The sequence below is a fragment of the Equus quagga genome, chromosome 3, assembly GCF_021613505.1.
Source record: "Equus quagga isolate Etosha38 chromosome 3, UCLA_HA_Equagga_1.0, whole genome shotgun sequence".
Taxonomy (NCBI): domain Eukaryota; kingdom Metazoa; phylum Chordata; class Mammalia; order Perissodactyla; family Equidae; genus Equus; species Equus quagga.
The window spans coordinates 8,000,090-8,014,389 of NC_060269.1; the positions used below are offsets into that span (position 1 = coordinate 8,000,090).

At 38.9% G+C, this 14,300-nt stretch overlaps 1 protein-coding gene across 15 annotated transcripts in view; it reads right to left on the reverse strand.

Moving 5' to 3' along the window:
* Positions 1-463: 463 nt before the first annotated feature.
* The window catches only part of CAMK2D (calcium/calmodulin dependent protein kinase II delta), a 289,757-nt gene continuing 275,920 nt past the window's right edge, over positions 464-14,300 (reverse strand). For 8 of the 15 annotated variants that reach the window (XM_046655892.1, XM_046655893.1, XM_046655890.1 and 5 more), the window contains 5 exons: positions 11,634-11,709; positions 7,601-7,695; positions 5,464-5,692; positions 3,838-3,933; positions 464-2,491 (listed from right to left, as the gene is read on the reverse strand). In XM_046655892.1, coding sequence (XP_046511848.1) covers positions 3,867-3,933; positions 5,464-5,692; positions 7,601-7,695; positions 11,634-11,709 — 467 coding nt within the window. In that variant the 3' untranslated portion in view covers positions 464-2,491; positions 3,838-3,866. Of the gene's footprint in view, positions 2,492-3,837; positions 3,934-5,419; positions 5,693-7,600; positions 7,696-11,633; positions 11,710-14,300 lie in introns of all 15 variants that reach the window. The other 7 variants (XM_046655897.1, XM_046655902.1, XM_046655895.1 and 4 more) reach the window with 2 other exon arrangements.

A 14,300-nucleotide genomic window follows, 5' to 3' on the forward strand; every position in this document is an offset into this window, starting at 1 on the left:
GGAGAATATTCTAGGTAAGAAATATAAACAGCTGTGAGGTGCTTTTAGTAAACTGGAAGAAGTTGAGTGCTTTTGCACACTCAAGTGCGAGACGAGGAGCAGGAGATGAGGTGCTTGCCTGTATACTAGAGATGCTAACACTGAAGTGTTATATGGTCAGCCCTGGGAGGGATGGATTGGAGAGCACATTTAGAAACTTTTAGGACTCTTGTTTTTAACTACTTTGTTCTCAGAAAAATTTTCCAAGGAGAGACCATTTATTTTGTGCATACAGTACATTAACTTGCCATTATCACCATGTACATTCTTAAAAGGAAGCACAGTTCAATAACTTCACCTTATGTCAAAGGTAAATCGTTAGTACTAATGAGACCAAAGGAGGACAGACAGCCATTGGCACTGGCCAGCATCATGCATGCATAAATATGGTACCTCTTCTTAAGAAATAAAGATGGACACACTGTCAGCAGAAATCACAAATTTATTAACTCTTAAATATATCAATCAGTCATTTACCATTATGGCAAGAAATATATACAGTGTCCCATGGTAAACTGCAGTGTTTCAAAATGACAGAAGATAATGTGTAATTCAGTTGTGGTGGAGAGAACAAATCACAATTTCCTCACGTCTTAGTGCGGAAGACAAACTTGATCTACGTTAATACTTCAACATCACATGCTAAGTTAAAAGTGTAAAAAAAAAACCACTCTATACCTATTTTTTTAAAATACATGTATGCCACGTATAGCCGCTTCACAAAAAGGTAAAAGAAATTAAAAAGGGAAAAATGAGGCCATTACTTTTTCACAGATCTCATTGGCAGGATAACATGGCTCAATACATTTACTGTATATATTTATTTTAAATATATATTGTCTTAAATCGTATAGTAATTATCAGAAAAGCTTCAATCCATCTACCATACATCCACTAGCAACAATATCTAAGGTGATTAGTCATGAACACAGAAAGGTGAAATGAGAGAAAAGAGGGAGGGTACTTTTTGTCGTTTTTGTCTTTTGCTTCGGCTTTAAAAACAGGCTTCTGAGGATGGTGGGTTACCATTGTTAAAAGAACGCTGAGGAAGCTACCATGCACTAGAAAGCATTTCAGGGAGAAGCCGTCTCACAGCGGCTGAACCAACAAAGGAGAAATGAGGAGGACAAGAAAACCGGCACAATTCCCTTTTCTTTTTCTTTAAACTGGAAAATCCTCACTTCTCGCAGGAAGATAATGTTACTCTGATCCAAGAGGGAAGCTAAAAAAGCACAAGTCACAGAGATCAAGATCAAAACACTTGTGAGAAAGGAAAACACTTGCAGGCCTCTCTAACTTCAGAAAACCAGCCCGTGACGGCGCAGGAGGGCCCATTGGATGAGGCAGAAAGAAAAGCGTCTGCACAAAATCCTGCTCTGCGACCATCGGGGCTTCTCCCGGCCATCTCGCCCCAGTCAGGAGGACATGCTGTGGGTGCAGTAGGAACCGACCTGCCTTTTCATAAGTTTAAACAATTCTAATACCTCCAACATAAGTTAGGATCCCTATGTCCAAGCTGGAGCCTAAACCGAATTGAAAATGTTTCAATCTTCTTGACAACTTTTTGTGGGCCCTGAAGATGATCAAAAGTGCTAGTTTAGCTACCTCCAAAAGGCCTCAATTTCTATTTTACCTTCGTTATGTAAATTTCACTTTTTTCTCACAAACTAACAGGAAAAAATAAAAAAGGAAGCAAACAAAAGGAACAGAGAGATGGGATAAAATGAAGAAAACATCACAGATCTGAGAAAGGAACAAAAAATTCAATTCAGCGAATTCACCAGAACAGTGCGAGTATACCTTAAAGTGATCAAACTCGTAAATGATGGGAATTTTTCCAGTTTACACAGTTTGACCCAAAACAACAAGACTTTAGAGGGGAGCAAACTCCCTGACCCTCACTTCCACATTCATAAGTGATTTTGCTCACATATCCCACATTAATTGTTAAACAGCAACGAAACTTTCAGTGAAAAATCATCCATTTCAACCAGGATCACACCAGAAAAATGAAGGTTTTTTTTTTTTTTACCTTTTTTGTTAAACAAACAAGCCAAAACAGATTAACAGCAAAGAGTTTTTAAAAATTTACATTTCTCTTACAAACTGTCATTCAGAGAACAATAATGTTGAAGTCTGTTACGTCTTGGCATAAACAGAGAAACTTGATGAATAGGTTGTACTTGGAATAGTGTGGAATTTTTTTCTGACCTCCCCCTATTGTTTGCCAACAGTAATTTAAGTTTGCATGGAACATCCCCATGGTTGGAGTGTAAACAATGTATAGGAAGGAATATATGACTAGATGGTGCATCACATATGCATTACACGTAGGACCTTCACAACTTCATGCACTCAGAAACATGCATGAAGAGGAGGAGAGGACGGCCCGGGGTCACCATCCAGGTGCCTTGAGAACAGAGAACGCAGAAGTGGCACTGTTGATATTTAGCTGAAAGGAGAAAGAGGGAGGGAGAAATAAATTATACTGTTTTACAAAATATCGTCAAATTGCTTTGCCAAAGATCAGACCAGGCTATGATTTATAACTCAGCTAAATAACAGACTGAAAATACCATGTATAAGAGATCTTCACTTGTGATCATTAAAAGATAAAATACACAAGGCTAAAGAGACAATATTAAAATAGAAAAGTGGTATTATTTATCCGTCAATTTGTCCACATAGAGCTAAGCCAAAAATAAAGAGACAGGGACCCAGGCTTCAATCACATTATTAAATCTAGGTACAGTCGTCCCTCGGTATCTGTGCGGGATTGGTTTTAGGAGCCCTGCGGACACCAACACCCACTGATGCTCAAGCACCTGAGTCAGCCCTCTGTATCTGTGGAGGTGAAACCCTCGGATAGGCAGGGCTGGCTGCATACATTTGAAGCATTCATGTTTAACTAGACAAACTAATAGATGAATATTAGCATTCAAACGAAATAGACTAAAAGTTTAAGTTCATCCTTAGTTTCTGACGTTATTAGACTCCTTGGGAAATCAAATCTAGAAGTCAATTTAACAAGGAATTTAGCCTCAAAAGTAGGGAAAACATGATTACTCTTATTTAATTGGAGATCTTGTTTCTTTAAACCAACAGCTTGCAGCACAATTTCTTAAAAGCTCTGATCAAGGGTCAGTGTTTTGAGTGGGGAAAATATTCACAACAGGTCCACACATATCTGAATCCTCACACAAGCTAAGAAACAAATCTTAAAAACAACACAAGCATGAATTTAATTACAGTCAACTTTCAATTATCCTCTGGAATTACTCACTTCGTGAGTTTTAAATTTCAGCTTGACTTCCTCCTGTGGCCTGTCCTCACGGTCAAATACCATTACACTCAGTCAGCCACGGCAAATTGATTTACATGCTAACCTTAGCCAAGTGCGTCACAGGATTGCAACCTCTTAAAAGACAGTAAGACACCAAAGGATCCCAGAGCTTGATATAAATTAGGTCTGGATAATTGAGAGTTGTCTGAATTGACCCAGATATAATGGACTTTTGATGTGAGAACTCCAGGATATTCTAAAATGCTGCAATCCATATGCTGAAGCCAGGCTCTTCTCAGCACTTATTACCTTTCAAATAAGGGTTATGCTTCAAAATGGTGCCAAACATTAGACTCAAGAGCTCATGCAAAAATGCTATGAATTTTCAAAGACCTTTTATGGTTTCCGTTGAGTATAATGCAAGAGAAAACATCCTCAAAGGGAAGAAAAACAGCCATGCAGCTTTTCATTTATTCGCTCCAATCGCAAAGTATCAGGAGCAGGATGTTACTTACAAGCCCCATCTGTGAATGGTTTTCAGGCCTTAGATGTTTTGCCACAAAGAGGTGCTTCCTGAGAGGTTGTCTTTCCCATTTGGAATACAGGGGGGCCTATTAAGAGAAGCCCCATTTAAGCCCCTTGGCATAAAATGAAGTTTTCTTAAATAGGCTCTATCCCATAAACTCATCAGGGAATTGCAGAAAAACCTAACCCTCTAGTACTGTATGAATGTAATTCCTTCTGTGTTAACTGGCAATTTGTGCTGGACCTCTTTGGGGTAAAAAACACACAAACACACAAAAATGGATGTCTTCATTATTGTTATATTCCTTTTGTCTTTCTCTTAATTACACACCTACTGTTTTTAGAACGGATTTCAACTTATCTCGTTTTCTTCTTTGTTGACCCACTTTTTACAAATCCAACAGTGATATATAATTATTAAGGCTATAAAGAAGGCCTTTGAAAACCACTGTGGTACGTTATTAAACTAAGAAATTTTGAAGAACTCTCTGGAGTGAGTTGAATGGCTGTTTGTATGAACTTGACTCCCCATCCTCCACCCCCAAATATTAACAAGTGATCCTGGTGAGAGACTGTGGAATGAGATCAGCAGTGGGCCAAACTTCTCCTGAGTCTAAACTCTCCTTCTTGATTTCAACTCACCCCACTGCACTGACGCAGGCTTATTTCCCACTATTCTCCTTTACTCCAGTTGGACCCAGCCTTTGTTACCCATAATCCTCTACCCCATGAAGCTAACATCCTGACACTGCTTTTCTTCATGAGGTTCCCTGAGCTTGGACTATCTTCCCTTTGTTCTCTGTTTCCAAATTCCACTCATCATTTAAGACCTTGTCCACCATTGTCTTCTACACAAAGTATCCTTCTAAACTGCTCTAAACAGTTTGCATGTTAGTCGTTCATTCCATTACTCTCAAGTTGGTTATGAACTTTGTTAGATAATTTTTTCTTTGGTATTGGGAATAAGTTTCTTTCTAAACTAGAATACAAGTTCCCTGGGGAGAAGGTCTTTTATCTTCAGTTTTACCTGGTGCAAGTTAAGCTCCTGAGGGATGTGCAGGAACTAGCTAATTATCGACTGGAAGAGCAGTCACGGCCTCTGAGGGACAGTGGTGTGGGGAGAAAGACACTGAGACCCCTGACACCTGCTTTAAATGCTGTATTTTATAAATTTCTCCTAATATCTGTGACTGAGCCCCAGAGATAACCAATGAAAGGAAGCTCCTGATATTACACTGGCCATTTTAGAAACTCTTCCCACATCTCCTTCCTCTGCCAATAGCGACATTAAAGTCACAAATAGTTTGCCTTATTACATGAATTCCCCCTGATTCAACCCTAAGAAAATAGCTTGATAGGGTATCCTATCTAAAACTATTTAGGTTCCTACCTAAAACTATTGTGTACTGCTCCAGGGCAAGGTCCAAACCACAAATGGCCGACCTGATTGATCTTTCCAGAGAATTACAGACTTTTTCTCATGAAACATTTATTCCCACCAATGTAACTGACCACTAGCATTAAATAACATATGCCATGCTTTTAACAGTGGAATAAGAAAAAGACGCTGACCATGGGTATATTAACAAAGAAGCTGACAGCCTGGAAATATTTACTTGATGGGTACTGTTGGCGACCCCGAGCGATGAAAATGAACATTCTGCCACTTTCCATCTCGGCGGTGCCACACACGTGTCTCTTCTGATTGCATTGTCTTTGGCATTCCGCTGCCATCCATGTACTGTGTGAGCCTGATGTATGCTATGCAGGCAGCATCATCGCCTACCAGATGTACATGGGGGTTCAGGATAATAGTGTGGATTGGTTTGTTGCTTTTGGACAAAGCTGAAAGAGAACAACATGAAAACCAGAATTTAATTTCTATGTAAAGTAAATGATGAAAACCAGCAATAACTTCAGTTGGGACCAACGGATGGAATGCCATTCATTCATTCATTCATTCAACTACTACTCAGTTGCACTAATTGAGTGCCTGGTACTGTGCAAAGTATGAAGGAAAAGAGAGCAAAAGTAGATACAGTCATTATTTTCTTTGATTCCCTTGGTAGACAATTTGAAAACTTTGAGGGCAAAAGCTGGAGAGATCTATTTATTTATAATGGGAAGTGGTTAGAAACCAGAGACGCAGGAGGCCTGGCCCAGGTGCGCAAAGCAGTTCCTGTCTTTCCAGTGAACAAACCACTGGGGCAGTTGACAGGCTATCCTGTGGCCTTAGTCGTTTTTGTTAGCTGGTGAAGTTCATGGGACAAGGAAAATACATCAAGTATCAAGCCTGGAGATTGCTATCTTCAAAAAAGGCTAGCCAAGACATGAATTTGTTTCTCCATCTCATCCTGGGACTCCTTTCCTTAGTAGAGCCCATTCCATGATAGTCCAGCAGTGGTCATCCAGTAAAAATCCCAAACTTGGTGTTGGCATGTCGCCTGATCTGCTAGTTCTTTCCTTTCATTGAGCACCCTCGCTAGGCTTCAGCCTTTGGTGTTTTGACAATACCTACTTATTCTAATTATTCAGTGACTAAGAGATATGAAGAATTAGTTCACATGATTGATCGGTGATGATACTCTCTTAGATCACTAAAACAGGTTGAACTGTTTTACCTGTTATCCAAAAAATGCTTCCCATTCTCAGAATAGATCTGCATAAATTACTCAGTGCTGGAGTCAGATAAAATAGAACACTGCATCATGAAGAATATGTATTTATGGAACATAATGATGTACAGCGTTATGTTGAAGTAAGTTAAAATATTAATTGGGTTAATTCTTTTACTAGAGATGAGATGTGTCAACTGAGAGTAAAATGAAGGAAACACTATGAAATGCTGTCAATCAGAGTGCTGGAATGCAGAGAATATGAGAACGTTTACTGAAGCTTTGTTAAGGCCAATTTACCACATAATTATCTTTGTTTGCTTGCAAATGTCTAGTGCATATGAGAAAAAGTGACTCATTAAACATATCTTAAGTTAAAAATCCATGCCAAGGCACAACATTCTTGTCAATGCTTGTAATTACTGAAGTGAGCTTGATGGTCCTAATCATTACTGCAACTCCTCTCATTCATCAAGGTCTTGCTGCAAAAGGTGAATTCACTCTGTGCATCGTGCAAACGAAACATGGTACCTAATGTCTTTAGTGCATGGAAAAGGAGAAGGATACAAGGAATTGTAGGTTTTACTTTTCTTGATGACCTGGAGGGCTTCTGCAGGAGTTTCTTTTGTCACTGTCTCGGAAATATGGCTGTTTCTTCTCTGACAACTAAAATTCTTGTAATCTGAACTATTTATTTGATTACTCATCTTCAGTTACATTTTACTTTGAAAGTGTGCACTAAACATGCTTGAAAGCACTTCTCTGTCAAATATTCCAGCATGCTGTGGTTTATTTTTTCATACGTAAGCAGTGTTTTATGAAAACTTGAAATAATTCAACATATTTCTTGGTAACTCATTTTGCAGCTTATATCATACATTTACTGGGACTTATATGGGGTATATTCAATCAACATTACTTCTAATAAAAAATCAGATATTTTTCAAAACACACCAAAACTTTTAAGCCTGTCATAATTATTTTTTAAGTTTCAAATACAAAAAACTTTTATGATATAAAATGCTGGACTAAGGTAAAAATTCTCATTGCAGAAGAGAGCCAAAGAACCTGAAAATTGGGGGGAGAAATTTAAAGAGAAGTTGGAAAAGGCATGTTATTAAATGTAGAATAAACGAACCATTTTCAAAGTAGAAGCGATGAAAGTCCATCCCTTCCACTAAATTACCCAGAGCTTCAGGTTCAAAAGCAGTGAGGCCTGGGTCACAGATTTTTCTGTAGGAAAAAAATAACGAAAACAACCAATAAACGAGTTAATGTATCTGCTGTTTCACACACATCCATTCTTATTTATCAAACAGTCAGTGAAAGAAAGTGTCTCTAAAAACCACTAAAAATATAAAATTTCTATCACAGGCCTTGGCAAGGTGGGTTGAGGAACAGACTCTAAACAAGCATTCTGCAGAGAACTCTGATGCGGTCAAGATGCTACAGCCAGTTCCAGCAGACGATAGCCTACACCACTTTAAAATTTCTCCTTTTTTAATTGCAACGTGAATTTTATTCTCTTGACTTATGTTTATTAATTTTTAAATGTTCTCCCTGTCCTATAAAACCAACTTTGGCTCTGACATTAAGGACTTCCGGAATAATTTTTGACACCTTCTACATTCCTGTCCAACATCTACATTGCTGATTGGACGGCAGGTGTGACATCCTGCACTTCCTGGCGATGTCCACAAGACTTAATTAACTTGTGTTTAAAGTTTGTTTAACTTTTAAAATAGAATTAATGAGAGGTTCAAATGCACATGTTAGTTTTCTTTTTAATGCTAGACATGAAATTTAACAAAGAGCTACACCATTTTAAATATTCAGAGAAAGCAAATGGGCTTCCTTTGGAGAAATTTACTCATTCCACAAAGAACTGTTAAACATCTACTGTGTGGCAGATAGTCTCTGAAACAATTATCACACAACAATTAATACTAGAACAGAAACAAACACAAAGTGCTCAGAAACCAGACGACTTATACATGGGACTGTTTGTTAACATGAGGTGGCTACATCTAATTTTATATGGAAATTCCCCATTTGGGAGGCCAATCATTCAACAGAAATGCAGGTTCAGGAGCCTGACTCACTGTGGTTCTTGCAAGTAGTCTTCACAGAATGTGGAATTGATGTTTTTTTAAAGGACACTTCTAAAATAGAAAATACTTTTAAAATAAAATCACAGTGGTTATTCTTTGTGGTAAAGAAAGCCGTAAAGGCGGGGTGGGGTGGGGAGTGGGGAGGAATTTCACACTTTGCCTCAGACTTCCAGGTGGGCAGGTACTTTCAAGCTCAAAGTCAAATACATAGAATCTTTCAAAGGAGCAAAATGAGAAGAACAGCATTCCTATGGTAACAAGAATCTGTTCTTCCAGGGGCTATTTCTTCCTTGATAAATATGACGTTTGGTTGTCAGCACTGGTAAATCAAAATTTTTTCCTTCCTTCTATCAGGCAGTTTTACTTATATTAGGTGATTTTACTGCCTTCAAAGCACTCGAGAATCAATGTCCTAGGATGAATCTTTTTACCCAACCATCAAAAGAGTCAAGAGATCTTAAAACCTGTTAATCTGTCTTCTCTTTCCCTTCCTCTCTCGTCTGTACGTATGTACATATGTCTCTCTCTCCTCTAACAGGCTTGGGTTAATAAAAGATTCACAAAGCTGCCACTTAACCTTGGGTGTGTGCGCTCAGAACAGGTGGTCGAAGGACCAGCTGACAGAGCTGTACCAATACATTCAACCATCCCCAAAGCTCCCAATGGAAGGGCCTGTTGGATTATCCCTGGGCCTGAGTGTACAAAATGAGGCCAGATTACAGGCCTCTGTAAGCAAAGGAATTAGTGAACTCATGGGATTGCAAGGAATTGCATTATTTAAAATACCCTAAAAGCAGATTCTATGGCACAGAGTTCTAAACAACTGTTTAACAGCAAAGTGTTGTCTCTGACAACAGTGTTCTTTTAAATTCCAATTCTTACTATTTCCTTCATCCCAAGTATGCTTTATTAGGTCATGTCAAAGAACTGATGCACACAAATCCATACGTGTGTATGAGCAGGTTCTGTATATATTTGCACACACATTAATTTAGTTTATAAGAAGCAGTCCTGGATTTAATTTAGTTCTTACATTCAGTTACTGTCTTCCATAGTTTATATTTGGCTATTTGTAACTGATGATAAAGGTAATACCTACTTATTACATAAAACTTGAAAAGAAGCAGGAAGAAAACCTTACACATAATTTCATCTCCCAGAGGAACACCTTTTTTCCTTTTTTTCTAACAAATTTTCTTTTTTTTAAGATTGGCACCTGAGCTAACAACTGTTGCCCATCTGTTTTTTTCTTTTTTCTGTTTTTTCTTCCCAAATCTCCCCAATACATAGTTGTATATTTTAGTTGTGAGTCCTTCTAGTTGTGGCATATGGGACGCCGCCTCAGCATGGCCTGATGAGCAGTGCCATGTCTGCGCCCAGGATCCGAACCAGTGAAATCCTGGGCCGCCGAAGCGGAGTGCACGAGCTTAACCGCTAGGCCATGAGGCCAGCCCCATTTTTTCCTTTTTAAAACCAATTTGGCATTAATGCTTTTTCTCATGCAGTTGTAATATTTCTGTACACACACTTCTACATCCTGCTTTATCTTCAGTGAATACATCATAAGCATTTTGCCAGATCACTAGAAAGGCTGCAGGAGCATCCACTGTACCAAACACACCACAGATTGCTTAACAGTTACCATGATGTGGGGCATGTAAGTTGTTTCCAATTTTCCACTATTATGAATATGGCTTCAATAAATATCTTTGTTCATCATTTTTGTCCATGTTTTAGATTCCAAATCCATGCCCATGTTAAAGTTTTATAAGTAGAATTATAGGATAACAGTAATTTGAACCTTTATAAATGCTTTCTGGTGTATACAAAGTGTCCCCTAACCCCTGCCACCACCACCACCCTGAGTGTTTGCCTCACTGATGCTCCATCCAGTGGTGGAGGACAGTGGCTGTGGTCCTGCAGTCTCTGCCCGCCTCTGGCTATCGGCAGCGTCTCCATCCCTGCTGATCGGATAGGCTGGAAGTCCTCCTGCCTTCACAGTGGCGTGCACCGAATGAGTGGGTGTGGACATGTGTTTATTAGTGTGTCATTTTTATTTCCTCTTTGCTAACAGTTCATGTCCTTTACCTGTTCCTCTACTTCTCAATCTTATCCACTCGATATAAATGAATTTCTGACATGCTTTACAAATATTTTTCCATTTATCGTTTGTCTCTCAGTTTTCTTTTGGCTTTTTAAAAATTAAAGTATACAAGTTTTACCTATTTCGGTAGCCTAATCGTTTTATCCTCTCATTGTGATTACTTCCCTTGCTTTTAAACTTAGAAAGATCTTTCCAACCAGAGACTAGATTCAACCTCTTCTTTGCATTTAACTCTTTCATCCAAGACGACCTCACTTGTACTGCGTAATGGGGGCTGAGCAGGATTTTTATCTCTACCCGAAAAGCTAACTTATTGACCCACATATTTGTGCAATAAGCTTGCATGCCCTACTTATTTGAATGCTTTATTTTTGTTTGATTGAAGTGACTTCCTTTATGTGCCTATGATCCAGTAGTTTATAAACTTTAAATTGAGCATTAGAACCCTTTCTTCAAATAAAATTTTACCTAAGAGACAGACTCATAAAAGAGACGAGGAGGAAGCTGAGCTGTGTCGGCTAAGAGGGAGAAGGCTGCCTGAGGTCCTCCTCCTCTCTCTCTCCGTCCCAGCACCTCTGCAGCACTGAGAGGAAAAACATTTCTTAAACCAAGTGCACTTTTTCACGTGCTTTCTGGTTTCCTGTGCCTTTGCTCTCACGGATGGCTCTGCCTGCCATGCCTTCGCTCAAACGGGAGTGTGGGTGGTTAGGCTTCTGCCCATGGACAGAAATTCCCAATCCTCCTATCTGAAGTCTTGCCTTCTCTCTCTCAAAGCTCAGATACACGTTTATTTCTCTCCTGGGGCTACTTAAGTCCTTACACCTTGAGATAAAGCTATTGTTGACATGCCAAACCTGGGGTAAAATACATATGAATTCAGGGACACTGAAGAATGCCTTCCTATAGAAAACACTCTGCCATCTGCATGAAAGCAAAATAAATGTGCCTCCACTCACGTGTAAGCTTCAAAGTCCCCATTGTTGATGGCTTCGATCAGCTGTTCAGTGACTTTGATGATCTCTTGCTTTCGTGCTAAAGGCAAAGATATAGAGTTGGGTGAGAATAAAGGACAAAAGCCAGATAAAATACTAGTCATCACTCCTTTCCTTAAACAGGGTATTACCATTTAGGACACATCCCTCGCAAAAGCGTACTGTTATTCTCTCCACAATCTTGCTGCTCAAAGTGCACAGACCAACATTATCTACCTCTTCGGCGAGCCTGTTAGAAACAGATTCTCGGGTCCTACTCCAGACACACAGATTCAGAACCTGCATGTTAACTGGACCCTCAGGTGCTTCCTGAGCACCTTCAGTTGGGAAGCACTGCTCCATTCCACTGGTTAGCAAACAGTCGCCCAGAAGGGCAAGGCTTCATTTTTTTAATTAATTCTTATTAACTTTATCAACATGATTGAGTTTGTGAACATTTTTCTCTTAACCATTAACAAAAGTGTTATTAGAAAAGCTAATCTCAAAAAGTACCTCTCTACTAATATCTATCTTCAGCGTATAGATGATATCTTGCATTGAGACATTTAACTTTCCTTGCATTTTTATACTGTTCAGCTCAACCAACTTTACAGACGCAGATGCCAACACTAACTGCCATCATATTTAGAGGAATGGCCTTCAGTAAACTCTGTAAACTGGAAAAGCAACATATGAATCAATACCATGGATGTAGGCAGATAATCAGCTGGAAGACCCCTGTACAGTGTCAACTCGAACACCAATCATGATTTGTCTTTCTTCCTAGCCCACAAGGGGCAAAATTATGAAGAGTTGGCTTGGCTCAAATCCCACCTATTCAGTAAATTCTTTTCTGATGACATCTGCCCCAAGTGTTCTTTCCGTTTTTGAATGCTTACAGTGTATCATTCACTCGGTAAGTAAGCACAGGCTAGATACCATGACAACTTCCTTAGTTAAAGCAAATTACTGCTTGTTTTAAATTGTTATCAAACTTTGTTCACTGTGTAACCTATCTTCCAAGTTAAATTAATAGGTCTTTGTGGGCAAAGAACATGTTACTTCTTTGTAACATCGAAAAAGCTTCACCCAATGTCTTTAGTGAAATAGATGCTCAGTAAGTTTGTGAATTTGATCAGCTCATATTAGTGATAACCTTTTCTTGATTTCAGAACACTATTCTCTTACTAATGAAATTGATGCATGAAATATTTAAAAAATTAAAGTTCCTTGAATTTTGTGTTAAGAACATTGTAGTACTTCCTTAAATGACTGGAAATTGGGGGGAATCACAAAAGGTTATTTCCATTCTATCTTAATGAGTCAGTGAGGCTGCTGTTTATCACAGGAAAAGGTGAAGTCTAGTTTTAGTTTGTTATTGATTAGTTTGCATTTTTAATGAACCTGATCTTTATTAAACAGGTTTTAACCACAAACATGAATGTTTACGTTCACTTTCAAAACTCCAGGTTATCCAGGTTATAATATTCCTTATTTAAAATAAATGTTCTGTAAACCTAACTTGACTCCACTGAGACTATCTTATAAAATATGATTTGTCCATAGAATGATTGCTAACAATGTCAAGTTAGATTAAAAAAAAAAAAATCACCATATAGGTTAGATTTCATAGTTACATAATTAACCTTCATTTATATTACAAAAAGAAACATAACAGGGTTTCTTAGCTCCTACACAGATCCAAAACACTTCTTGCCCCATTCATTTGATTGATGAATATTCATAATATACCCAACATCAAAACATACTGACAGAAATAGTGACAGGGAATAATTCTGTAATGGGGATGCTGCCAGTGGCACATTTCAGCTTAATTTAGTTAGGCAATAAGAGCTTCATCTGTCTGTGGCCTCTACAGTATGAACATTTGGCAAAAAAGCATGACAGCTGGCCCAATTCTGGAATATAAAGGACACTGGTGCTGAGGCGTTCAGAAAATGAGATTAGGGAAATGTGACTACCAGAACTCCCTCCTCAAGTTAAATCCTCCTTTGGAATTCACAGATTTCTTGGTATGCTACGTGGCCAACAGGAAAAAACTACAGTTTAGAAAACAATGTCTGTTTTTTAAAACTAATGGAGAAGGAAGGAATGAACCTAAGATCAGTGCCCTTTGCAGAGCTTCATTCGGCTGAGACTCAGTTTACAGAGGGTGGAAAGTTCCGCGTCACTTTCTAAAGCTTCTGAAAGTCTCTGTTCCCTCATAAGCATAAACTGAATTAGCAACATCGAGTGTTGCTGGCCATCTCTCTCTCTGAATCACTGTGGAAATACTCTCTAGATCTTCAACAGTGGACATGCTACAACTGGAGTAATTTGTGTCCTGCATAATCAAAGCAATACAAATTGCCTTCTTCCTTTTCTTATGCTCAGAAACAATGTTGCTTTAGCTGGCAGGACAGAAGATGGGAATGAGCCAGGAGGCTTCTGTGCTGCATCATCAAAAAGCAATGTGACTGTCTTGGCTCAGGAGGGGCCTGGAACGCAGTAATCTTTAGACTGCTTATTGCCCTGGGGCAAAGGCGCTGGAGTGAGTCACGGGCAGCACATGACAGCTGACTCTTTAAAAGAAAGCAGGAGGCTGGAAGTGAATCATTTGTATATAGTAGTCTACTGTGGTTGGACTGTTGC